This window comes from Hippocampus guttulatus, chromosome 3, assembly GCF_054856545.1.
Source record: "Hippocampus guttulatus isolate MCC_2025c chromosome 3, RoL_Hgut_1.0, whole genome shotgun sequence".
Classification (NCBI taxonomy): domain Eukaryota; kingdom Metazoa; phylum Chordata; class Actinopteri; order Syngnathiformes; family Syngnathidae; genus Hippocampus; species Hippocampus guttulatus.
In genome coordinates, this window is record NC_141263.1 from 22,095,882 (window position 1) to 22,121,571 (window position 25,690).

Here is a 25,690-nt window from a genome sequence, read left to right on the forward strand (position 1 = left end):
AAAGCAGCGCACCCCATAAATGATAACAGTTTTAAAATCGGCCATTCATTGAAGGTGCGCCTTATACTCCAAAGAATACGGTATTTTGAATTACGTCGGTCAACACAAGCTCAAAACCTCACCATGGTCTCCATGAGCTTCCAGTCCTTCTCCAGCTCCTCCATGGGTTTGCTCCACCAGCTGCAGAAGCGCGTGTAGCGCTGGCCCTGAAACCAGTACTGTCGCAGCCATTCGAACTCCACCTGCACGCAAGACAACACACACACACACACAAACACAATGCTTTACACTCTTGATGGAGTATATACTGTAAGTAATAAGCACTTTTTTTCTTTTCAGCTTTTAAACACAATTGGTGTAACCATGAACCATTAAATTAGGACGCATTAATCCCATCACGGCAATTTAAGGACGAGCCTGCTATGCGGTCCTCGTCCGTTTCCCTCCCATGAATTACCTTGTCACAGTACATCACCAAAGTCAACTTAAATGCATTAGTGTGAAACAATGTAAGACAGGATTTCATGTTTTAACCTTCTTTAAGGGGCCTTGATCACGCAAAATCAACTTGAGCTTTGAGCCACGTTAAAATGCTAACTCCTCACCAAAGACACCCCCAAAAGTGGTGTTTTCCTCCGATGTGCCCATCTCTGAGCATTCCTGCTCATTCCTGTTCTTGATTTTATAATTTTTAGAAAAACTCAATCTATAATTTTCAGTGATCTGTTGCATGTCTGCCATGATTGAGAATGGTCAAGTATGTAAAACAGGGCAACCATTTTTCTATCATTTCCCTCGAAATCAGCACAACAGACTGCCCCTAAAAGGTGGCATTTTGCTCCTAATTTGAGACAGTTTATTTAAAATTGTCATCAACTCGCACCTGTACGACCAGCTAATTTGCTGATTCTTTTTTAAAATACTCTTTATGAATATTTTTTATTACCGACAAACTTCTGCTCCACATTTCAGCCCATTTATCGGTAATTTACTGATAATTCATTTAATATTTATTTTGCAAGTCAACTTACAGTGCCCTTAAAATTTCAGGAGGGGCCAAAGTGCTCCGAGCACACACAAATTAGTCTGGACCTCTGCTCTAAATAGGGGGGAAAATATATATTTTTATTTTAGTTTAAATTTAAACTGAGAAAATATTTGTTCAAAGTGACTTAAAATAGTGGTTTAATTAAATTTAAAAGTAAATGTGAACTCAAGTTAAGATTTCTTACTTGATTGTAAAAAAATAATAAAATTCTGAAATGCATGATGCAATTTGTGACAGTAAATGATTAGACCGTTTCAGCTTAACGTGCTTAACTTCTGATTCCCAATTAAAATTGGATATTTTTTCTTCCCCAATTGTTGTACAATTGCTCAAAATAACGTGATTTAAGAGGCTTAAATGCAACACAGTCATCAAAATCTTACCCGCTTGAACACCAGAAGGCTCCGCCCACTTACTACACATTGCATCGGGCTCTCCCTCCGCCTCGTTTACAGATGAGAGCCTCGCCTACCGATGCACGACTGTTTTTTTTTTCATGTTTCCCGCGCTTTTGAAGTGCTGATTTAATCCTTGCAAGGACACGGCATATCGGCAGGTGCTTCGAACTGTATGCGGGTTTCCGCGCGTTTGTTCTTTCGCGACAATGCTGCCTGTGCCCTTTGTTTGAATCCCTGCCTAAAAACTTGCGGGCGTAAGCACGGATGTCAACGGGCCTCCCCCAATTGCTGCCAACGCAAAGATCACGCCGTCCTCCCCCAAAACGTCCTACAAAGCATCATCGGCAGCCAACACAAAGCAAGCGGTGCTTCATTTTGACAAGTGCACAATAAAAAGTGGAGTTGCACACATTTCAAATGGTAGCAGAACGCCATTGTTCTCTTTATGAGAACTACTATGTTTACAGTTCTTCCAAAGGAGTTTTTGTTCGCCTGTACAACAGGCCCTGTTTTACGTTGCTTCACAAAGCGAACAGTGACAAGGCTTTGGCAGATGAGGTGACATTTATAGAAAAACAAAAAAAGCAGTCATATTTCCGATAATGACAATTTCTTGCCATTTTTGTGTAACCAATAGAAATGCATTCACGATTCCAGACAAGTAATTATTTTGTAATCAGATTTAACAAAAAAAAAGTTGTAATCTTTTGACAATACAGTTGTGATTTAGCGATACAAAATGCAATGTTGCAAGGAAAAATAAAGTTGTACCTCAAAATACAAATGACTAGACTTTTTTTGCAAACAAAAATGACTTACAAGTACTACATGGTGGCAGCGTCTTTTACAACAAGCAGCAATTTGGCAATAGTATGACATAATTCCTCATTCAGAGGACGAGGGCCATTTTCAAGCTGTTTTTTGCTATTTCCAGTTGAAGTTTAAACCAAACCAAGAGATCTGCTTTCAGTTCCTAATAAATGTATTTTGTGCACTTCAATTCGCAGCATGGACTCCAGTGAGTCTATTTCTGCTTCCGGAATGTCAAAGACTGGCACAGCCTCTTGCGCGCCGAGTGTGTTCATGCCCGCAACGGCGCAAGCGCCCATTTCTAATAGCGCTCGTCTGCGAAAATGCCAAATGAAAACAAATTCCATCCGTTAAATCCTTTACACCACACTTTGCACTAGAGACTCAGCCACAACAGGGAGCCGTTAATGTTATGATAAATACTCTATTATATTATAATACGAGAAAAAAATTGTAATTTTACAAGAATGAAGTCCATAATTAGAAAAAAAAACCCTATTAGTTTTACTTTTTTCCTACTTATAACGGCAGAATGTAAAAAGGTTTTTGAAGACACTGCCAGAAAAATGTAAAAAAAAAAGTTGTATGATGGCAATGGCATTTCTATTTCCATCGTTTTTTATGGGTAAAAAAATAATAATAAAATAACCGGAGAAATCGGAAGCTCGATTTTGGAGCTTCCACAGGTTCTAGTGTTCTTTTTTTTCTGTAGTATGTGATGTGTTATCTAGTGTAGAGGCAGAACACGGGATCATCACTCTGATCCCAGCAGGGATGACATGCAAGGACCGGGCCGTGTAGGCACCACGCCGAAGCCTCTCGGTGGCTACATACAAGCCAGCCTTCAAAGAAATGTCATCCTTTATGCTCCCCCGTATCCACTCCCCTTCGATCACCGCGGCTCAAACAAACAACAAAGCCGCGGAGGCCCAATATCGGACATCCTTTCCTCCCTTTTCTGTCTTCTGATTGTCTGCCTGTCCTTCTGCTCGGAGAAAACAAACCGCTTTGAGCCACAGTGGACTTTGTGGAGTAGTGACATTTTGGACTGGAGCATCCAGCTGGGCGCTATGAGGGTGGACGGGTGCAAAGAAAGATTGTTGGGGTCGGTTTTTATGCTAGCGGCTCCCCCGAGGCGTTTGCTGTCATCTCCCTAGGTGATGGACACACAAGCTCCACATTAGTCAGACGTTATGCCACCCGGCTGCCCATTGTGGTCAAAAAAGACAAGTGGCTTTCCTCTCTTCCCCTCCCATTTAATGAGGCTTTTTCTTTTTCTTTTTTTTTTATGGTATTCCCTTAGTGGACCCGATCAATTTCCAGAGGGACGAGGGGAGCCTGAGGTGGGAGCTGATGAGAGTTGAATCGATCCCATTCCGCCGACTTGTGTTTACTTTCACCCAGAAGGACCTCACAGATCAGGTCAAAAAAATTCACCCACACACACAAAATGTCACCTCGTGGTCATGTATGGTCTAGCGCTTAAACAGCAGATACATCTACATGGAGTACAGTACTGTAAATGTTGCTCTATGTGACTCGCTGTTGTTTTGCGGCTTCTCGCGGACCGTTTTCATTTTTTTTTTTTACCTGTTTATGTTAATTGGACGCTACTTCGCGGATTTTCGTTTATCGTGGGTGGTTTGGGTCCCCATTAACCGCAATAAACGAGGGATTACTGTACAACAGTCTGGTCAAGTCAATAGGTCACAGGCTTCAGGCAGTTATTGCAAGTGAGGGTTGTGCCACCAAATCTTAAATTATTCACTTCAGGTTTACTTCATAATGTCCGTTCCGATACTTTTGTGGACGACTTCTCATAAAAGGTGCTCTGTGCTGACTTGTTTCACACATCGAGATGTAAATACCATGATCTGAAACCAAAATGTCTTCAGGAGACATCAAAAATAAAGGAATCACCTTGCCGTTCTAATACTTTTGGAGGGCATGCAACACTTTTAAATCTGGATCTGAACTTTTTTTATGACAGTTTAAATTTATCATGGATCAGATCCCTTTATTGTGCTTTTTTAGGACAACATTTTGTTTTGATTTTGGCCCCTTCTGTTAGCCTCACAACAAGCTAGGAGTCGTAGGACACCACTGGTTCGCCCTTGCGTTTGTGCAATACAGCAAACAAAGGATGAACACATGAATTAAATAATAATAACTGTGACCTACAGACTGCATCTGGCACAGATCAGCAGGAAACACACTTTAAGAGATTACAACAAGATGTCATACGCCCCTCAGGTGAGGCGTTTCAAAGCCGAAGCAAAGAGACCTTGAAGGTCACGTGTGCACTTCTCCCATGAACATGACTGTTGGGGTGAAGCCCCCCCCCCCGCTTTTCAATATTTACCAACATCATTAGCAAGAAGGATCCCTGAGGGCTTTCTGTCACACACCCACCTGGGAGGTGGCACAGTAGCTTTAAATGGGACAAGGCATTTGCGTCTGGGATTAGCATTTCAAAGGTAAAACATGTATACGGCGGCTTTGTGGTGACGCTGGGTTTGGACCCCTCCTTCTAGTTTAGTAAATAAGGAAGTGTGACCAAACAGTGACAACAAGGGGCTGTTTGTGTTAGGCTACACAGTTTTTTTTAATGGATGGATACAATTTGGACTGTTTATGACCACTGGCTTTGTTTGTGGCCTGAAAACAATCATCCATTTTCAATCACCCTTGTGCTCATTCGATTCACAGCTGGAGCCTATCGCAGATTACTTTGGAAACGAGGTGGAGTAAAAATTTGAAAATGATTTTTTGTTTGTTTTTTTAAAACAAATTGTTAATGCTGGAAATGTGAAGGAGACTCTCTATTACTTCCCATAACAAGTTACAAGCTACACTTAACTTGGCTTGTCCCCAATATCTTGGTCTCTCTTAATGGAAATGTCTCATTCCAACAATACTTCCTTGACATAAATTGTTACTTTTCCATTCGCCTGATATTTGCCGGCACTTGTGGCATTTCAAGAGCACAAATATATGCAAAAGAGTGAGCTTTTCAGCACATACCTGAAGATAGGTTAAATGCGGAAGAGAACCATGACTAAGTAGGTTATTCGTATTCATTTGGAGCATGAAACGTCAAGTGTTAAAATGTAAATGCTGAAAATTATCAATGTGAATGAATAGCCATGATGTTTCAGTGTATTTGCAACCAATACAATAATGGACCGCATGCTAAAAATCTGTCCAGCTGAGGTATCCCAAATATCCACGTGATCAAGGGTTTTAAAAAAGAATGAAAAAGATACGATTTTGGCCAGGTCAGCTTTCCAAAATAGAAACTAAAATCAAAAAGCTCATGCTTATTTGGTGATATTTATGTATATTTTAAAATAAATTATATTTGCCAACGGCCACGAGCTTACCTCACCCTGTACTGCCACCGTCTCGTTAGCAGGTGCTAGCTTTGCTGTTAGTGCTTTCTTTTGTTAAAAGGGCCCACAGGGCAGTGCTCGGGTCAGGATGCCTGCACGTCTCAGGCTTGTTCACACTGCAGTCGTCCATGTCAAACACAACCTGCGCAATATGCAGCCTGCCGCACGCCAAACGTGGACCGCCGTCATAAATAACGGCGCTAACAATACATCATTTAAGTGGGTGTTCTGCTCTCGTGGGCAACTTCAAACAAATGGCCACATCGATCATTGCAAATGCCAAGAGGGGGGGCCCCGCCAGCTCCTTCAACTACCCACCCACAACATCACCTCAACACATACATTAACAAGCAACTGCTCTTGAATAAACAGCATTTCGATTTTGTCTTCAAAATTATTACAAATTGGGATATTTAATTAATTAAAAATATATATCTGCCAATAGAACTGGAAAATTTGAGTTGGCAAGTACTAATAGCTAGATGCAAAAACTGCCATGCACTGATGCTTTAAAAATAGTGTACTTAGACTACCAACACCAATAAAATTATAGCAGGGTTTTTTGGGGGGGGGGGGTTTGTAGTTAAACTTACCCAGAAACAGAAATAAAATCTCATTAAGTTATGAAACTTTATTTAGATTAAGTGAAAAAAAACAACCTAGTAAGAAGAAATATCTTAATTTGAGATCATTTATCTAGGTTAGATTTTAGTTATCACAGCAGTGTACTCATTTCTGCTAATCCTGACAACCTAGCAGCCGTTGCTAACTCAGCAAGTGTACTATCTAAAAAAAACAACAGCCCTATTGTTTGGCTGGACTGAATAATTAATATTGTCTACAACCTTTAAACAACCTCACGGCAGACTCATCCGTCATGCCGTCCCGTTGAGGGTCTCGGGATGCTAGCGTTGGCTAGGATGCGTTTGCCTGGGGAGCTCAGGGGTGCGGCGTGGAAGGCGCAGAGGTGAAGTGCGATATTAACTGTTCGCCTGTGGCGAGCTAGCACAAAGGGGGTCTCAGAGTTGGAGGTGCTCGTTGCTGGGAGTGAAAGGCGGTTCGCGAGGAGCAACGGGGTAAGACTCCATCGTTAGATAACATATGGAGAGGCTGTTGCCATACAATTCATCACAGGCCGAGGAAAATTAGAACAAACTGGACTTTGAGGCGTTGTTTCCCAGAAGGGAAACAAGCAGCTAAGTGGAGGGAGGAGAGCGAGAAGGTTCTGTTTTGGCAGCTTTAACATGCTAGCACCGGGCCTCCAACAATCGGAACACAAGTTGAACATCCACACATTCTTGCTCAGCATCGGACTTGACAAAGCATGTGATCTTTCTTTGCGGCAGTTATTTAGAAACATCATCGCCTTTCACTATAAAAATAAAAAGTGCAGCTTGAAGTAATCCACAAATTCAAAGTCGAGATCACAAACAAGGACAAGATAGGCGTGTCAGATACCGTAACGCACGTGACCGTTCCTTGAAGCAGTTACTAACGATTATCACCACCATTATCACCAACAGAATCACCTCAGAAATAAATACACAATGATCAAAACAATTACGGATACAAATAGACATGGAAATATGAACAATAAAAAAAGCTAAATCAACAAATGTGTATTTATATGTGATGTGTCCAACTTTTTATGGACTGAATTGTATTCGGTGCACAGTAAATCAATAAACCGAAATAAATGTCCTGTTGCTAATCAGTTCAAGGACTAAGTTGTGGTTTAAGTGCCCCCCAACCCTCCTCTCACTCACACACACACACACACACACACACAAAATCATGTGCAAACAACAAACATACGTCACTCAGACAGCTTTAGTGAGTTATTTTCCAATCTATGTTTTTATGAGTAAAACAGATGTATTTTATGTTTGCTATTAATTTTGACAACTTTGAAGTGTTCTGTTTTCACTTGGACTTCAAAAAAAAAAAGAGCCTTATTTCCCCTGGACTAAACAGCCTCCTTTGATTTCCATGTGGCGAAACAATACGACACCGGTGACATTGGCGGCTTTGCAATCACATAAAAATGTGACACTTTTTCCACCGCTGTGATGTGATGCGGGGGCCACTAAAGAACACACGCACCTCGTTGTGGATCTCCTCGCAGTGTTGCATGGTGGCCGGCCTCAGGGTCGTCAGGCTGTGGGAGCCGGTCTCCGGATCCGCGTGCAGGTTGCACAGGGCCTCTTGGCATCGTGACTGGATGTAGGTCAGAGTCCCAGTGGAACACTGATGGGGTGGGTACAGAGACAATGTGATGTACAAGCACTGTTGACAATTGACAAATTAAGTCATTAAAGGGGAAATACAGTATTATGCAACATGTATTTCTTTATATTATTTGTATACAAATGGTTGAGTCTCTGGTATGCATTCCCAACTATCAAGATTAAATACCCATGTAGATTTTTTTTTTTATATCTATCATCTGCCACTCTGAAAATGTTTCTTGAAGCAAGCAGTGCTGAATTTTGCCCATTGTGATTTAAAAGTGGGTCTGATTAACAAAATAACACGTCCATGGCACCCACCAGTTGGTTATTACAATGATCTAAGATATCAGCTCCACAACTACAGTGAAGCACTATGATGTTAAAGCTAAGAGGTAAGCAAAGCTGCAGTGTGGGAAGTTCCATCACGCCATCAGTGTGTTACTTTTGTGGTTTGGTGATGAAGTGCTGATTCCATGAGTGAAAATATCTGTCTTTACAGGGGCTCGCTTTCTTCTTTTGAGTCTGGTCTATTTGAGAACACGTAGCTGCTCACACAGCTCACAAAGCTACAAGTCGTCATGTTAGCGAAAGCCCACTGTTTGGACGGATATGTTTGAGGATGACAACAGTTTGTCTGTGACACAGATTAAGCAAGTGAAGCTGAATGGAACTTGTCGGAACTTTGAGTTTCCAATTTACAGTGGTACCTTGACTTACAAGTGCCCCAATTTATGAGTGTATCAAGTCACGTTACGACCCAAAATTTTATTACAAACAAGATTCAGACACGCAACCACTCTGATAAAGTGAAAAATAAAAAGCGTCACTGCCTCTGATGCACTTTAATTCGGAACAAACTGTCAAACAAATGAAAAATGCAAACATTCATTGGGAGGAGCCACTCATATTGAGCTAACCAGATGGTAAATGGCAAATCGGAGCTCGTGGCAGAGCTCCTGACGTCACTCATCAAGGCATGCCTGAAGAAGCACACATCGACAAATACAAAACAATGTCTGACTTTTGGCTTTATTGTACTTTATAAAACATTGTTTTTCCTTCATATTCAATTTACACGTTATAAAGGTTTTTTTTCTTTTTCTGTTATGCTTTTATAATATACAGTATGATGCATTGCCATTTTTCTTTCTTAAAAATTTGGAACAAATAATGGTGCTTTTTGGGGTGCCTGGAACAAGGAAATTGCATTTCAGTGCAGAAGAATGGGCAAAATTGATTTGATATATGAAAAAGAAAATTTGATTACCATCTGGGTCACAGAAAAAAATGAAGCTCTTATCTCAAGGTACTATGTCATTTCACATTCAGTAATCATTGGACTGATACAGTATATTCTCATTATTACATGAGATTGTGCTATTGAAACAATAGACAGACAAAAAAAACAAATAGTTGGTATGGAATCAAAGAAAGTATCATGAAAATGTCCCATCATTGTGAAAACGTGATACGATTGTTTGCATGTTCCTTTTATTATTTTTTTTGCAATCACAATCAAGCCTCTTTTGATTTTATTTTGAGGTTAGGTTTGAAGTGTGGCAGGGGGTGGGGGGGTCTCACCTCAGCCACTCTGTGGGTGGAGCTGAAGCGAGCGGCGTCACCGGCAAGGATGCAGTGCTGGTGGGTGCTGTTCAGGTTATCTGGCAAAGAGACAAAAGAACAAGCAAGACTTTCATAATTAATATCAAGAAAACGATGTGATACTCTCTTCAGACTGCTGTCTGACGACGATGATTGTAGCTGGCAAACAAAGCAATAGATAAGCGCCCAGTGATTGATTACTTTTCTTTTGGGTGGGCGTCAAATCCTAAATTTGTAATGATTGCCAGGAGTAAAAAGAAACCTTTTTCATGAGGGTAGCTGGACCCTTTTATTTACAGGCATACATTCTTTCTGCTCTGTGGGAACAAAGCAAACCTCTGGAGTTCGGTTGGGGTTTGATGTTGAGAGATAATATACGTTACTTAGACGAGACTTTTGGAAAGTGGCAAACTCAGTTTGAGCGTGGTGCAAAAGTACAAAAACAATGCATAGAACAAAATGTGCAATACACCTGCATCAAAGAGGCCCAAATCTTTGGGTATTGCGCGACAGACTGTGTTGGGTCCACAAGGAGCAAGCAGAACTATACTGCGGTCGCTTAATTAGCAAACAACAGCAGATCACACTCAATCTGTCGAAAACGGCAGCGCCATACCGACAAACATTTGTCCAATATCGCGGGAGCTTTACAGGGAGGCCTTACTGCTGTTTCCCGCCTATCCCGCCATGTGTTTCTTGTGAGTATAGATGTTCCTCGCTACTGCTGTTATTTGCCTCATAGACCAATAATTAATTTAGCCACGACAGGGCTGTCGATGGCGGCACATGTGCGTATTTACACCCGCCTGGAGCGGGGAGTACACCGTCTAATGCCTGCGATTTGAAAGTCAAACAGGCGAGTGCTTTTGGGAGGACGATATTATTGTGTGGTAGGAACAGAGGAAGCGGGAAAAAGACGGCGACAAAGAAAACAACTTTGCCGCCATTTCTTTCCCTCCCTCACTCTGATGAGATTGTGACGGATTAGGTCCCCAGGCGGAATTACTCGGCGTCTTTAAAACTGTTTATATCCAATAACAAATTATCTCCATCAATCTGCTCTTTTCTTGGCACGCCGGATGCGTTGGCGGCATCAGGAGGGGAGTTGAGGCAAACTCAATAACTGTAATAAGTATTTATCTTTCTCTCAACCCCTGCGCCTGCTGCCACTTGTCCTCCTTTTTCCAGAAAGTAGGCTTTTAAATATATTGGGTCAACTCATGTCTGCACTCAACCCCCACCCTCCTCTGTGCATTGGGAGCCCGGAATCTGATTATCGAACAGGCCCGGTGTCAAGACTTGCATTGTTCCTTTTTTAACTCCCTAAATTCCATTTGGGTGGAGATGATGGTGATTCAATTTGCCTCCAGTGGTTCAGACATTAGCGGTTGAAAAGGGGCCGCCGGGAGACAAATGGTGCAGGGAAGGCATCGCGGTGTCCGTCAATTTCTGTCTATCCATCCATCCATCCATCCATTTGCTAAAGCGCTCGTACAAGTTAGGATGACGGGTGTTCTGGAGCCTATTCCGGCAGACGATGGGCAAGAGGCCAGTTACACTCTGGAGTGGTCGCCAAAACCAAGGCACGTATCGACAAAAAAACAATTCATTCTCACAATCCGACCTATGAACAATTTAGGGTCTTCGATGAATATGGGAGTAAGCCGGACCCAAGCAAGCACGGCGAAGACATGCAAACTGCACACAGGAGGGCTGGAAGTGAGATTCAAAGCACAAACCTGAACTGTGAGGCAGATGTGCTAACCACTAGTCCAAACTGCTTCACTGTGGGTTTATCAAATGCAATAAACAATTCAATACAATCATCGTAGAAAATCACACAAAGTAACGACAACAGCACTCCAGTGCCATGGCCCAAATAATTCGAAACACTTTAATTTGACTGGGTTCAATTGACAGTATTTTGCCGCACAATCATTTCACATGCCAGGAGATTTACTATTTAACTTTATATTTAGACATACATTCAAATATACAACTGCTCCAATTGACACCTATCTGAAGTCTTCTTTCTCAAGAGAAGAATTACAAATGACCTGCGTTATACATTCCTACCAATGTCTTCGATGAACCCAACATGCAGAGGACAACATGCAAACTCCACACGCGAAGGCCAATGCCGAGATTTGAACCATGAACCCCTCAGCTATGAGCCAGATGTACCAAGTTCTACCCACCTTCCTCTCGTCCCCTGCCTCGTTTCCATCCAACACCAGGAAAAAAAAGGACTCATCGCATTGTCTTTTGATGGAGCGACATACATTAAACGCCAAGTTTGCCAACGGTTCTTACACGGAGAGCCGAGAACTCCTGTCTCGAATGAAAAAGCACCGGCAACCTTTGCATGTGTGGCTCGTGCCAAGAAGTTAATTCAGGTGGGCCGACAAAGCAACAGACGGCCGAGGCCCCCCCGGCGCGAGCCGCTATCGGCGCAAAGCAGTCGGAGCCTCTCAAGGGCGTGCTCACCGAGTGAAGCATAAATCCCCCACTGATCCGCGACAGTCAAGTCCCATTAGAACGGTCTGCGCAACGGCCCATCACTCTATTATCGGGCCCCGGCCTGAAACTGACGGTTCTATTGTAAATCTCAATGCTGCAAAAAGAAGGTCGGCCTCGAGCCCTGTCAAGACGAATATGAGGGACAGGCGGTGGTGCGAATGTGGTGGCTTCAAGGAGTCACAGATTCATTTCAATTCATATTTCCTGCTTGTCGAAAAAAAAATATGAGCTATGTATCATGGCATGTTTGTAAGACAAGCAAATTTGATTATGTTACTGATGCAAATAGTGGCTGAGACTTTTTCTTGGGTGAGGTATTTTATTTTTAATATAACAATGAACAATATTATTGGTTTTTGATGGTATAGTGATCAACAAAGGTATGAGAGCAGCACCCGATGTAAGGTTTATTCCATCTGCTGCTTTAAATGAACAGCATTGCTAATTGCACACATATTATGTGACTGTCTGTTTATGGAAAGAATAATAGTCGTATGTAAAATGTTTGTCTTGATAATTGTAATTGTTGTTGTCCATTAATTTTGATGGACTACCCCCCACCCAAACAAAATAGTGAAACAGTTTTATTCATTATTATGTGAAATTATTGTAAAATTGTTCATGAATTATTATTTATTTCTATTACTGAACAGAATTGTTGAGGGTGGGGGGGGGGGGGGTATTGGTTTAATGTTTCTCATTTCTGGCTCAATTTTGGGTACAAAAAAGAGAATTTAGTTAGAAATTCCCCAATACTAATGAAAATGGAAAAACGTGAAGCGTACACATTAACGCACTTCATGATGCCATTCACAGTTGTAACCCATTTAAATTTCCTGATGGATAAAAAGGAGCCCTCTATTTAAGGGAAGTTCAACATACCCAAAAGTTCTCTTGTATCCTTTTAGGGCCCTTTAAAAACTTGCTAGATAACGCATGGATGTATTTTATTGAGAAGTCAAGATGCACTTCGTACAGTAAATATCTCCACCAAGGCAAACCAGAAAAGATTTTGATGGAACTTACTGGTACATTTTAGATTAGTCCGTAGGTGTGAACGTGAATGTTTGTATGTCGATGCGCCCTGCGATTGGCAGACAAATTGTTCCTGCCTTGTGTCCAAAAGCCCATTTGTCCTCATTCATTTCACATGTGAGCTGCAGCCTATCCTGGCTGAATTTTGGCAAGGGGTTGTTGGTACAAATTGGAAAAGTCGCCAATCAATCACACCTATGTAAGTGTTCAATTAATTTGTAGTTCGAAAAGAAAAGAAAATTCTCCTGAGAAAAGAAAAAACAGTTGGCTTTGGCTTTGTTGACGTCTAATATGTGTGAATGTGTTTACTACCCAGTACAGCAATCTGACCCGAGCCTTGAACTTTGATTTACACCCTGAAACTTTCACTCCATCTGTCTGGCTTCAGCAAATAGCATTTCCCTAACCTCCGCTAATACACTCAATTTCATGGAACTTAAGTTCGCAGTTGCTCCCGCACACATTCACAACACATCAGATGCCTTTCACCGGCAGGCAGTCAAGTTTAAATGGAGAGAATAGAACAAAAAGCGAGTGAATTACACGGTCATGGCTGCCGGTACGGGTCATTAGGGAGTGAACGCTTGAAGAAATGAAAAATATGAAAAATGCTTTTGAATGTGGCTGCATGGTGCATGTATATATGTGTGTGTGTGTGTTGTTGAGATTTAGTACCTCTCATATAGTAGCAGTCTCCAGACTGGAGAGGCAGCATCAGGCCAGGTGTGTGGATGTCCCAGGCCACCTTCAACCCGATTCTCCAGCTCGCCTTCTCGCTGCTGCCCTCGCCGCTCTCGCCTGTCAAGCACAACAAAGGCCGACATTACGACACAAAAGTACGCTCGCATTTCAGGCAGTGAGAAGTGTCAAACTTGAAATATAAAGGCACATTTACGCAGCCTGGTGTTTTGTAATGTTATCGTAGCCACTCTAAACGTAATGCAAATCAAAATACGAGGACCATTTAAGAGTAAAGGCGGGCCCAATAAATAAAAGTCGAGGACTGTCAGTCAGGGTTCAAATTCAAGTCGTTTGTGAAGCACATTTTTTAAGAAGACCTTCAAGCTGAAAAGGATAAATTTTGAGTTAAGGCACTTTTTTAGTTGGTGACTCTATGTCTTGGAGTTGGAACTGGCATGAGGAAGTAGAAACATTTATATTATTTTTATTACATTGTGACAAAAAAAAAAAAAAAGGTCATGACCGAATAAGATTCAGAGGCTTTCTCAAAATATGCAAATTCAGTCCAATCCAATTTAATAAAGGCTATGTGAATGTTCTGCAATGGTAGAGTTATGAATGTGGAGCGTTTCAGACTGGTCGGGGTGAGTGTTCAGATCAGATCGGTTCAGAGAAAAATTAGGAACATACAAAAAGGCTTTTTTCAGATGTATACATTTTCTTTCATGATATCCCTTAAAAAAAACATGTAACAAGTATGAATCATTATTTGCTGAAATATTTTAAATCAAAATGTGTGATTGTGACCGTTGTCCACTGATAAGCACCATATGCTGGACGTTTCTTTGATTTTAACCTAAAAAACACAAACAGGGCAAAACGATTTAATTGAACGATGACATTTTGCTCCCAAAAAAAATCAAAATCTGTTCACATTTTTGTTTTTAATTCTATGCAGATTTTAACAGGATTTCTCCACCAAGCCAATTGTTTAACCTGAATGCTGTTTTGTTTTTTAAACACTTTTGAAGCGCGACATCCCCTACAAAACTCAAGCACCACGCAATAACTCGAGAAAGTCTGGACAGAATGCAGTGCGGGTTAATTCTGGCTGTCTGCACAAGATCGTTCGGCTATCATTAGGGCGTGCAATTGGACACTGTTGGATAAAAGCCTTGGCTTGATGTTGTGCGATGGGTGTTATTGGATGGCGGCGAGGCCATGATGTTCCCGTTTCCGTTCACAGTAAGCGCCTGCACTGTTCTCCCCTCTCCTCGCTGTTCTTACGACGGCATGCTCAGAAAATAAGATTTAACCTGGATGGCCGACACCCTTCAGCACCAATCGATACTAAAGTCTTTTCGGGCCTCTTTGCCCCGCAGCTGCCTTTTCCTTTTTGCTCAGCACGGATAAATAGTAACTTAATTTCCCTCCATTGTGCTCTGAGAGCCGAGTAATGACAGAATTCCCAAAGGCCTCGGCAATGGTGGAATATCCGCCTCCGTGCGGGTTAAAACACAGCCACGGCAGATTCCTTTGGATCTCAAGGCTGCAGTATGGCTCCCTTAGGCAACCAGCCGTCTGAACATGGAGAGGCCTTATGGTTAAAAGAGTTTAATTTCTTCATCTTGGTCCTGGGAACACTCTTGAGTCAACCACCGGAATAAAGCTCTGGTTAGCCTTTGGTCTCTGCAGGCTGGAAGAGACGCAGCTGCAAAGCGCGGTGAGGTGTTAGGCCGCAATGTTTTGAAGGTCTAAATTGAAATGGCCCGTAGCAAATGGTTATAGCGGAACGCTCCGGCAGGTGTTCCTGCTTACGACACCCCAGCGAAGGAAAGCCAGCTGTGGACCACGTTTGACGTCCCACCTGAGTTTGACTCGACTTGCGCACACACCTGTATGTCCGACCTTTCAGACTTGTGCAATGTCTAATAACGTCTTATGGGGACATTCACACGATTAAAGGCTTTAAAAAAATATTTAAAAAAAAAAACACGAAGAAAAGGTGGAGAAGGTCATTAAATAAACAACAGCAACCGTAAATTAGAGCTAGAAAAGGCCTTTACTCCCACATTAGCCCATTCTGATTGATTGACAAATAGTGGTTGCATCAGCGTCATAGAAATGGAAGTGCTGCAAAACCGGGAAACCCTGCACTGGAATTTAAACATTGTATAGAATTGCACGGCAACTTTAGGTGTTGAACTACATATTGTACTTTTCGCCATGACCGCCCTGCTCATCCGTAAATTATTTTGCGTGTGCTCTAGAAAGCAAACTTGTCTGGCTAAGACGCTCAGAGAAGTCAATCAGCGAATTCTATCAGCTCCTTAGATAGCGCGCATCCCTTGGTTAGGAGATGTGACTTTATCCATCCAGTACAGTTGAGAAACACTTATCAAAGCGCGGTTCATTATTCCCTATCAGATAATTGCGCATTGATCATTTCTCGGGGAAATGATTTAGATGAGATACGGCGTGCGTGATAAGGGCTGTTTGTTAAGGCTGCGCCATTGAACTCAGATACCGATGTCTGTGATCTCTCGATAAGGCTGTCAGCAGCAAGCCGCTGATGACATTTGCTAATGCCCTGACACTATCACAGATGAATCCGATGGCGGCTGCGCCAGGGGCCCGCGTCTACAGATGCTGCCGTGCGCCGCAACACATAAGGTTAGCAGCATTTGATCCACTTGAAAGCGACGCCGATAACTTGACGGGTTATTGTTGTGATGGATCTCATCGCCGGCCTGATGGGATGTAGATTAAAGTGTCCTGTCTAATTAGAACACAGTTGACACTTACCTTTGTCGTCGTGGCAGCTGTAGCTGTAAACAGCCACTGGCGAGTGACTGATCAGGTTCTCATCGTGGTGCCACCCTACGGCCATTTTCCCCATGCCGTAATAGGGTTCCTCTTTGAGGTGGCTCATGGCTGCCGGGTCCATGTAGTTGAGTAAGGTGACATTGAACTTAGCTGATCTTGTGAATCCCCGCGGAGGACTGTGCTCAGAGCAACTCTCAGGTTCCCCCTTATCCTCAAAGTGGTAATCGGACAGGCTGTGCTTGAGATGAGCCACATGAAGCTCCCCTCGGCCGCCTATTGGCGGGAGACCGGCAGTCTTGACTGCCAATGTGGGACATTTTCCTTCACTGTGCTCCAACCCGGAATCGGTCGCCTTGCCCTGTGAGGATTCTCCCTCCTCGCTGCTGTGTTTGGACGCCGTCTCCCACTCGCCTTCCCTTTTTGATGCCGGACAGCCTTCGTCGCTGTGTTTGGACTCCACGTCCCACTCCTCGCTGTGCTTGGACTCTGTATCCCCCTCCTCGCTCTGCCTGGACTCCGAGTCCCCTACTTCACTGTTCCTGGAGTCCTCGCTGTGTTTGGACTCCACATCGGCCTCATCGCTTGCCTTGGTCTCTGTCTCCTGAACCACCTTCGCACATTGTGCTAGTCTGTCTCCTTCTTTCAACTGAGACACGTCCAAGCAGAAGAAGCTGTTGAGCTCCCACAAGGCTTTGCAGGCTGCCCTCAGACCAGGGTCGCAACAGTTTTGTCCTTTAAATTCCGAGTCCTCGCTGTGCCAGGGGATGGCAAAGAGCCTAGTGTCCAGGTAGCGGTAGGTATGGCCCGGCTCACCCAGCAGAACCCGCGACACGGACGTGAAGACGTCCCGGTCTCGGACACGGACCAGATCCCTCAAGAGGCAGCCCTTTTTGCGCAAGGTTAGCAGAGCGGCCTGGACTCTGCAGTGGAGCTCAGCAGGCAACGAGCAGGCTCTCCTCAGAACCAGACCGGAGTAACTGGAGTCCCACTGAGAGAGACAGAAGAAAAATTCAGATTAGCTTCATGTCCATATTATCCAATCCCGTACCATAAATACAGAGTCATAATACTGTGTTCCAGAATGCTACGAAGTAAATATCAGTCCATGCAAAAACCTCAATGCAATTCAGTCAGAGGTGAAGAGTAACCCACCTCAAAAAGTTTATTGAAGCATCAGAAGTGTGTTATAAACAGCATAGTCAACATTTACCTACGTGGAAAGGGGGTACTCGGTTTACAAGGAATTTCCGTTCCTACTCAAATTTGTGCATAGGTCGGAACTCACTCTAGTCTTTTATTAACAAGTGCACAAGAGCCATAATTAGATGTCTGGTTGAAAAAAAAAAGTTCTCGGCATGGCATATAAAACAATTCATTGAAAATGCGTAAATACCGGGGAAACGGAAAGTGCCGTTATAATCATCGGTATAAGAAAGCCATGTTCTTGACTCACCAGTTGCTGAAAGCCCTGATTGGAAGGTCCTTTGAAGGGGATCTTTTGGTCTCCCAACTCCTGTAATAACCTCCTCTTCTGTAAAACAAAAAGACCATATAGGAGAAGACAATTTGAATTAGGTATCTACGTTGCAGGACCAATCGAAAGTTTGGATATATTTTGAGCTCGTCAAGAACGACAGAAACAAAATACAGTTTCCAGAAGTTAAAGATTTAAACAAATTAAAATAAATAAATTTGAAAATGGCCGTCATTGTATCACAAACTAGCCACCAAACATTTTTATCCACAAGTGAATTTGTTTTATTATTGAGTGAAGGCTGCCAGTGGAGCTCCGCAGAACATTTTTCAATTCAACATCCACAGAAAAAATAAAAAAAACACCAAACGATTCAATGAATCAAAGTACCTTTCATTGGTTCACATTCCTCTCTGAACCCATAAATCTGACGCCGATGTGGATGAAATATATATATATACAGTATATACAAAGTGTGTACATGATGTTCATGGTTGGGTTCAGAGCTCACTCATGACCTACAGCTCCTCATCTGGCTTTTAACATCTTTTGTGGGTCGTACATGAAAGGCTCACGCATCAATCTCTGAGCCTTGGAAGCAGTTTAAGGAAAACTCAACCTGTGTGTTTTTCATCTGCATTTATACTACTGGTTCACATTTCATCTGACCTGGTATTGGCAAAAACCTCATGTACTCATGTAAGAATGAAATGCAGGGCAGCATCTTCAAGGTAGTAAAAGTTCGATCAGAATTTTCACCAAAAGAAAAAATGTTGCGTAACATGCACTCCATACACTCCAAACCCGAGCCCTGGCCCTCGTTGTCAAGGTAACAAAACATATACTTGGCATTGGCGGAAGAGACCGGATGAGCAGTGGCTCATTAGCATGAGATGAGATACACTGTCAAAAAAGGCTAATTCTAGCAACACTAGGAAAATGGTACTAAAAGTCTTGATTTTTGGGGTGATTTTAATGAAATTTTGTTCACAGACATGTTCTACAGTCAATATGGTGGCAGCAGTTTGGACTCGTGATTAATTCCAAGTATAATTTTGAACTTTGGACATTTCAGTGTAAAATACCATCACACTCGCATTCTGCAAACGGTTGCAAAGATGAATCTATTGCCTTAGAATGAATCAAATGGATCACATTGAAAAGACACCTGTGAAAATGACAGGCTACTTCAACGGTTTGGTGAATTCACCTTCAAGGCTGAGTCTTTACTTTACGGCTGAACAACGCAACGCATGCTGACAGTTTTCTTAAAGGATGCACATGAGTGTGCGGGGGCGAAGGGGGTGGGGGGGTCGGGGGGGCAAAAAAATGAAGCCGACTTGAAGACAGTTTGATTGTTGAAAAACAACATGCACTATTCATGGCCAAGACAGATTCAAAGGCCGGTTGGAAGAGAACTGACAACTTGACACACATTCGTCTTATGTCAAATTCCGCCTCATAACAGAAGCCGGCGGTATCAAGGTGAGGCGGTGAGCCAGTGTTGCATGTGTATCCGTTTGTGTGCACAATATACTGTACGCATATATAGCTTCAGTTTGTGAAATGTGTACAGAGGCACCAACGTGTGCTTTCATTCGGCGACTTAGAAGTAACGTGAGGTCAGGGCTGGCAGACGAGGCAGTGCCTCAACCCCGATCGCATATGAGCGCGGCTGTCACACGAGCGTCAAATACATCAAGCCGCTCAGAAATTCCATGCAACAGAAAGACGTTGCCACTGGATGGACTTTTTAAACTGGAGAACCAGCATGTCTGTCTGCGCAGTCTTGGTGTAAGCACCTGATTGTGAAAGAATTTTTTTTTTTAAAAATCACACAAAAAAGGACCCAAGAAGTAAGATTACCAATCCAATAATAATATTGCTTCACGGTAGCCATGCCAACCATCTCTGCGCTGAGTGATATATCAGATGTATTTTTTTTTCCTCCCTCCTTTTTTAATCTCTCGCTTGCTTGATGGGATTATCCCTTCAGACGGACTGTTTATCACAGAAAAACATATTAGGTAGAATAGGACTCAATTGGTTTGCTTTGATCCTAGCCCATAAGAGATATCGCATTTTGTACCGGTTATACAGTATATTAATTTAATATTTTTCCTCCCCATCTGTGACATATAAGTGGACACTTTCTTCAAAGCTCTCAGAGTAGATAAATGTCCGGTATTTGGCATCGGCGGCTGAGAATAGCCAGATAGCTCTGCCTCCTCAGAGGATAAAAAAAAAAAAGCCTTTCGTATCCAAGTCGTCGGTAAGGTTGAACACGCTGGATGTTGTGTAATTTCTGAGGGAGGAGAAGTCAATCTCATCTGGCTTCCCTTGATCTAACTAATACATCATGAACTGCAGGTTCGTGGTAGAGTGAGGCCTGGGATGACTTCATACGTTGATTTGACACACTGGTTCATTAATCCTGCTTTATTAAGACACGTTGACACCAACATCAATTTACACTCTGGATAACCAAAATGAAATGATTTTAGTCGATGAAAGGAAGCCCAACGCAGGTGGAGAATAAGCAAGCATAAACTACAGAACTTCTTGTGAGGCAACTATCCATTAGATGTCAAAATCAACTGGAAAAAAAAAGGGGTATTTGCCAGGCATAAATCCTTCATCACAGCGTGATGTTGGGTTTGTTACTTTATAGTCTTTGGCTCTCGCTAGCCCTTACGCCACTCCAGCTCCACCTTGGTGTCCAAATACCTCTCAGTAAAATAGACGATAATCCCGCAACCAAGGGATGATGTCACCCTGGACCAACAACACATCTAAAGAAAGCTCGAGAGGTGACGCGATTTGAGAGTCAGCTTCATGAAGGAACTCCGTGTTTGGAGAGCACACCATTGGTGCTTGTGTGGCACCCGTTTCAGAAAGCACTCATCTTGTGCAAAAGTGACGGTGAATCAACAGTTTTGACAAGTGAGCTGAAAAACTCAAGTATGAATCAGAGGGGCAGCCCGTTCGCATCAAAGGCGCTTCCTTCTGGGTCCATTTGGCACCGGCTGGCAGAATGTAGGCAGCCGGTGTGAAGCAACTGGGAGAACAGAGAATGTCAGTGGTCATCCGCCATCTGCACACATTTCTGTGTGTGTGACGAAAGTCTCTTGAAGCTTTGATTCCATATTTGAATTTAGAAATAAATAAGGGATGATATCAAGTGGAACCCGAATGACCCTCTAGAGTCAAAAGTCCAATTTACCTAGCACACGTGGTTTGGGGATGTTGGAAGAAGGCTGGAGTACCCAGAGGAAAATTCACACAAACACCATTAGAACGATATGCAGACCACTAAGCAATTCTTTTTTTTTTCTCAATCCGATTAAATCAGCGCACAACCAATAGGTTCCAGGAAAGCACTGTGTTCAACATTAAAGGTTACGGTTCATGTTTAACATTCACAGTAGAGAAACCATTCTGTCATTTGGTGATTGTGTGATTTTTTTTCAAGAAAATTTAAAAAACAAAACAAAACATGTTGCTAATATGACAAAGACCCGAGATGGCACAACAATCCCTGAAACGACAAATACACGTGAGCACGAGTTTGTTTCAGTCTTTAACTGCTGCAATGGATACCTAACAATGTGCACATGTTGAATTTTGAGCAGGATTAAACATTTGCTGAGCTGCAAATGTGTGATGAAGGGTGTCCATTTAGTCTGCTGTTTAGAAGGTAGGGCACGACCTAAGACATTTTAGAACTTGCTTAACATACAAACATGGGCCTGCCACACTGATGTGCCAACAAATAGACACAGGCCACATATTGGGACAAAGATCTAACATCTGTAGTAATTCTGGAGTACACATTTAGAGATCGAGCAACGGAATACCCAAAACGGAGAGTTGTCAACAATGTTGCATGCAACCGTTCGGCTATAAAATTCCTGGCAGGTAGTTTAGAGCTCGGTGTGATGGGTAACTTGGCAAAGAGATAAATGACTCACTGGAATGTGGTGGTGTTGAGCCCGCCTGCACCCCGTAATGTGTAACTAACTGTCGGCATAACCCAGACCAGGACCAACTCATGAATATGAATGACACTGCCAGTGCGATAGGCTGGTCAGATGGATGTGTCCAGGTTGATCTGCGAAAACAAAAAAAGTGCTTCTGAACTTGGTGCGAATATCAATAGTAGTTTATGGGGGTGCTAACCTTTTGTACTTATTTTTATCAATATTTTTTTTCAACCAAAGCAGATCATTCATAGAATAGTAGTTTAGAACTAGTTGAATTGCAGTACGGCAGTGCAATTACAATCCAGCGTTCCTCAAATTCACAGAAGTCCTCAAAGTATTATTTTCTTCAACACCCTCTTAATGGGTTTTTTTTTGTTATAAAATGCTCAACTATGTACAGTATATAATTTTTTTTTAATTATATAAAATTATATATACAGGCTTAAATCTTTATTTTTCAGGGAAGTGAAACAGCAATAATTTGTCTTTTTGGGATAACAAGTGTGGCAGTAACAGTTTGAACAGTCTTAATTATTATGCTTTAAAAACACGATTGACATTTGATTAAAATTATTCATAAGTTACTTTTAGATGGTGCTTTTTAGGGGACCAAAGATGCTTAACATTATTTCACCAAGGTAATTAAAGGAGCAATCTCTAATGTTTTTTACTTTGGTTCAATCTGTACAGCTCAGGAAATGTGTTTGAATACTACTGGAAATTAGATTAGCAACATGCTAATCTAATGCTAATCATGCAAAATTATTGTCACGTCCTGTTTTCATGGCCTAAAATAAAAGTTAAAAGTCATCCATACGTTGTGATAAGGGCTTGATGAAAAACAACCATATACTATACCAAAGCTAGCATGTTTGTGAGACGTACAAACATACAACATGATGAGAACTCGCTACTTGAAACAACAGCCATAAATATGAATACGAGATGTTCCTTTTAAGCTGAATGCCCGAGCAGCGCTTGCGAATCAATAAAGAAGTAGGGTTAATCATTTTTAAATTCACTTATGAACACGGGTAGCACAGGTTCACGGTGACAAATAGCAGACAGGCCGACTGTTAATTGTTGTTAGCGGATGGCGACCGCGTTGAACATTCCGCTCGTCGGCGGAGGGAAACGTGATCATTAATATTAGAACATTTCCATCCATCTCCCTGAACAAGAGGGCCAGTCATTCCGTCCGACGCTGGGCAGACCTTTCACGTGCTGTTTATAACACCAATCTGCGCACATTACCGGACCAGCAGGAGGGCGGGGGACCACTGCCGGTCATTAATTAGATTCCCACTCATGGAACCTCACACGTAGCGACTGCCACAAGTACAGCGCCCACTCCAGTTTGAAAAAAGGTCACCCATGCTACAGCTAACTCATTAAAGGGCCATAAACATCAAACATCTTCGCATTCTTCCTTAGCCATGTGTTTGCTTTTTACAGCTTTTCCCATTATCGCAAGATCCTTCCAGTTTAGTCGGCATGAGTGGGAAAAATCTTGTCCGACCTCATGTGTCCTACATCAAAAAATAAATTACAAACTTTTGTTGCTAGATTTAGCTACTTTTCAGACTAGCTAGTCAATTTGAATAATGCCACCGTGTCATCTATGTAATGCTCTTCATAATAACGCAAGGATGGAACGGCACGTCAAAGTCTTTTGGTTAAAAATCTGCCTTGAGTGACACCCCTTGAAAATTAGGCACCACTGTACCCACCTCTGTAACTTCGTCCCGACTAAAACCGCTGATGCTGTTCACTGGATATTAAGAAAATAAACAATTCTGTTAAATGACTTTTGGGGCCGGTAAAAGTGCAATAAAACGGTGAATCCGCAAGACGAGCAAGCAAGACCTGCTCTGATGACATCCGAACTTCTGACCGATATTTCCGGAACTAAATTCTAATATTTGTCCCATTAAATAACAGTCATTTATTACCAACAGTTTATTCTAATACTTTCAGAATGTCTCTTTGGGCTGCACTGCTTCCTGTTATTTATTTATTTTTCTATTTTGGGTCCAATCAGATTACAGCCGGTTTTATTTATTTTTCTATTTTGGGTCCAATCAGATTACAGCCGGTTTGTGCAGCCATGTTAATCCAATCTGCCGGGGGTGTTTAGAATCGGTTAACCCGGTCGATGTAACCTGAACGACACTATCAATAGGACTTTATCTTTAACCATTCAAACCTGAGGATCAATAACTTTTTTCAAATCTGCCTCAAAGGGCCAGCGAGCTGTCCCAGAGTAACGTCAGCATTTTCCCATCCTTGGTTGGTCAGAGCCGTACAATTTCAACTCGCACATAATTTCATAATCAACGTCTGATGTGAATATGATGTATTTTGATTAAATATGATATGTTTTTGTTTCATTTACGACACATACTGTATATATGAACAAAGTTATTATTCTTACACGTACTTTGTGCGTTTCTGAACACGCCGCACCTAACAGCCTTGCAGAAGATCTTTCAAACATAAATACAAATACACAAAGACAGACGCGGGCGCTGTTGCCGCATGGCCATTCCGTTTAAGTGCTTTTCACTGTGACTACTGTGTCAACATCTATTTCACACTTATCTACACCTCAAAGGGGGAAATATGTTGCATGTGACCTTTCGCTAGTGTCAAATTTGGAGAGGAGATATGGAGAGAGCGGATGGCGATTTAAGAGACGTGACCACGTATTCCTTTACAGAACTTTTTCATTGATGCTCTAGATCAAAAACATGACGATGAGATGCTTGACACCTACGGTACACCAAAAGTGATCAACATACTTCCAAGCTGAATTGAATACTCAAAATCATTCAACATTATTGTAATTATAATAATAATAATACATTATTGTGGCCATGGATAATATCAGAATGTTATGTTTGCTCATGATCGAGAGCAAAAGCCATCCATAATACATAATTTATGAAATTGAAGAGAGAAAACGGGCGGCCCGGTGGTCCAGTGGTTAGCACGTCGGCTTCACAGTGCAGAGGTACCGGGTTCGATTCCAGCTCCGGCCTCCCTGTGTGGAGTTTGCATGTTCTCCCCGGGCCTGCGTGGGTTTTCTCCGGGTGCTCCGGTTTCCTCCCACATTCCAAAAACATGCATGGCAGGCTGATTGGATGCTCTAAATTGTCCCTAGGTGTGAGTGTGGGCGTGGATGGTTGTTCGTCTCTGTGTGCCCTGCGATTGGCTGGCAACTGATTCAGGGTGTCCCCCGCCTACTGCCCGAGACGGCTGGGATAGGCTCCAGCACCCCCCGCGACCCTAGTGAGGATCAAGCGGTTCGGAAAATGGATGGATGGATGGATGAAGAGAGAAAACAATCCTCTTTTACAACAAAGGCAAAAAAAAAACAAAAAAATGTACACCAACAGTATCAATATCAAATATGAGTTTATCAAAATTGTAGTAAAATCAGCATTTTGTCTCTATCCTACTACATATATGCATGCACAAATTCACACAAACCGCTGCTCAGTTGTGTCTGGATGTTTGTTCTGGTATTTTACCAATAACAATATCATGATACATTTTGTGCATGAAGATTTTGATCACGGAAGAAAACCATCCATAATACAGTGCACCATCCAAAAAAAAATTTTTTTTTGCACTTTAAAGCCAACAGAGATCAGACAGCAATCGTGCTCCATCTTATCCTGGTACAAT

General features: G+C 42.3%; 1 protein-coding gene across 2 annotated transcripts in view; it reads right to left on the reverse strand.

The window, feature by feature from the left end:
* The window catches only part of fto (FTO alpha-ketoglutarate dependent dioxygenase), a 134,688-nt gene that overhangs the window by 89,371 nt on the left and 19,627 nt on the right, over window positions 1-25,690 (reverse strand). For both annotated transcript variants that reach the window (XR_015100485.1, XM_086107438.1), the window contains exons 2-7: window positions 17,997-18,074; window positions 16,523-17,531; window positions 13,712-13,834; window positions 9,461-9,540; window positions 7,752-7,895; window positions 123-242 (exon numbers count right to left, since the gene is read on the reverse strand). Coding sequence is in view for 1 of the 2 variants with exons in the window: in XM_086107438.1 (XP_085963564.1) it covers window positions 123-242; window positions 7,752-7,895; window positions 9,461-9,540; window positions 13,712-13,834; window positions 16,523-17,531; window positions 17,997-18,074 (1,554 nt within the window). In the remaining variant the exon portion in view is untranslated. The remainder of the gene's footprint in view (window positions 1-122; window positions 243-7,751; window positions 7,896-9,460; window positions 9,541-13,711; window positions 13,835-16,522; window positions 17,532-17,996; window positions 18,075-25,690) is intronic.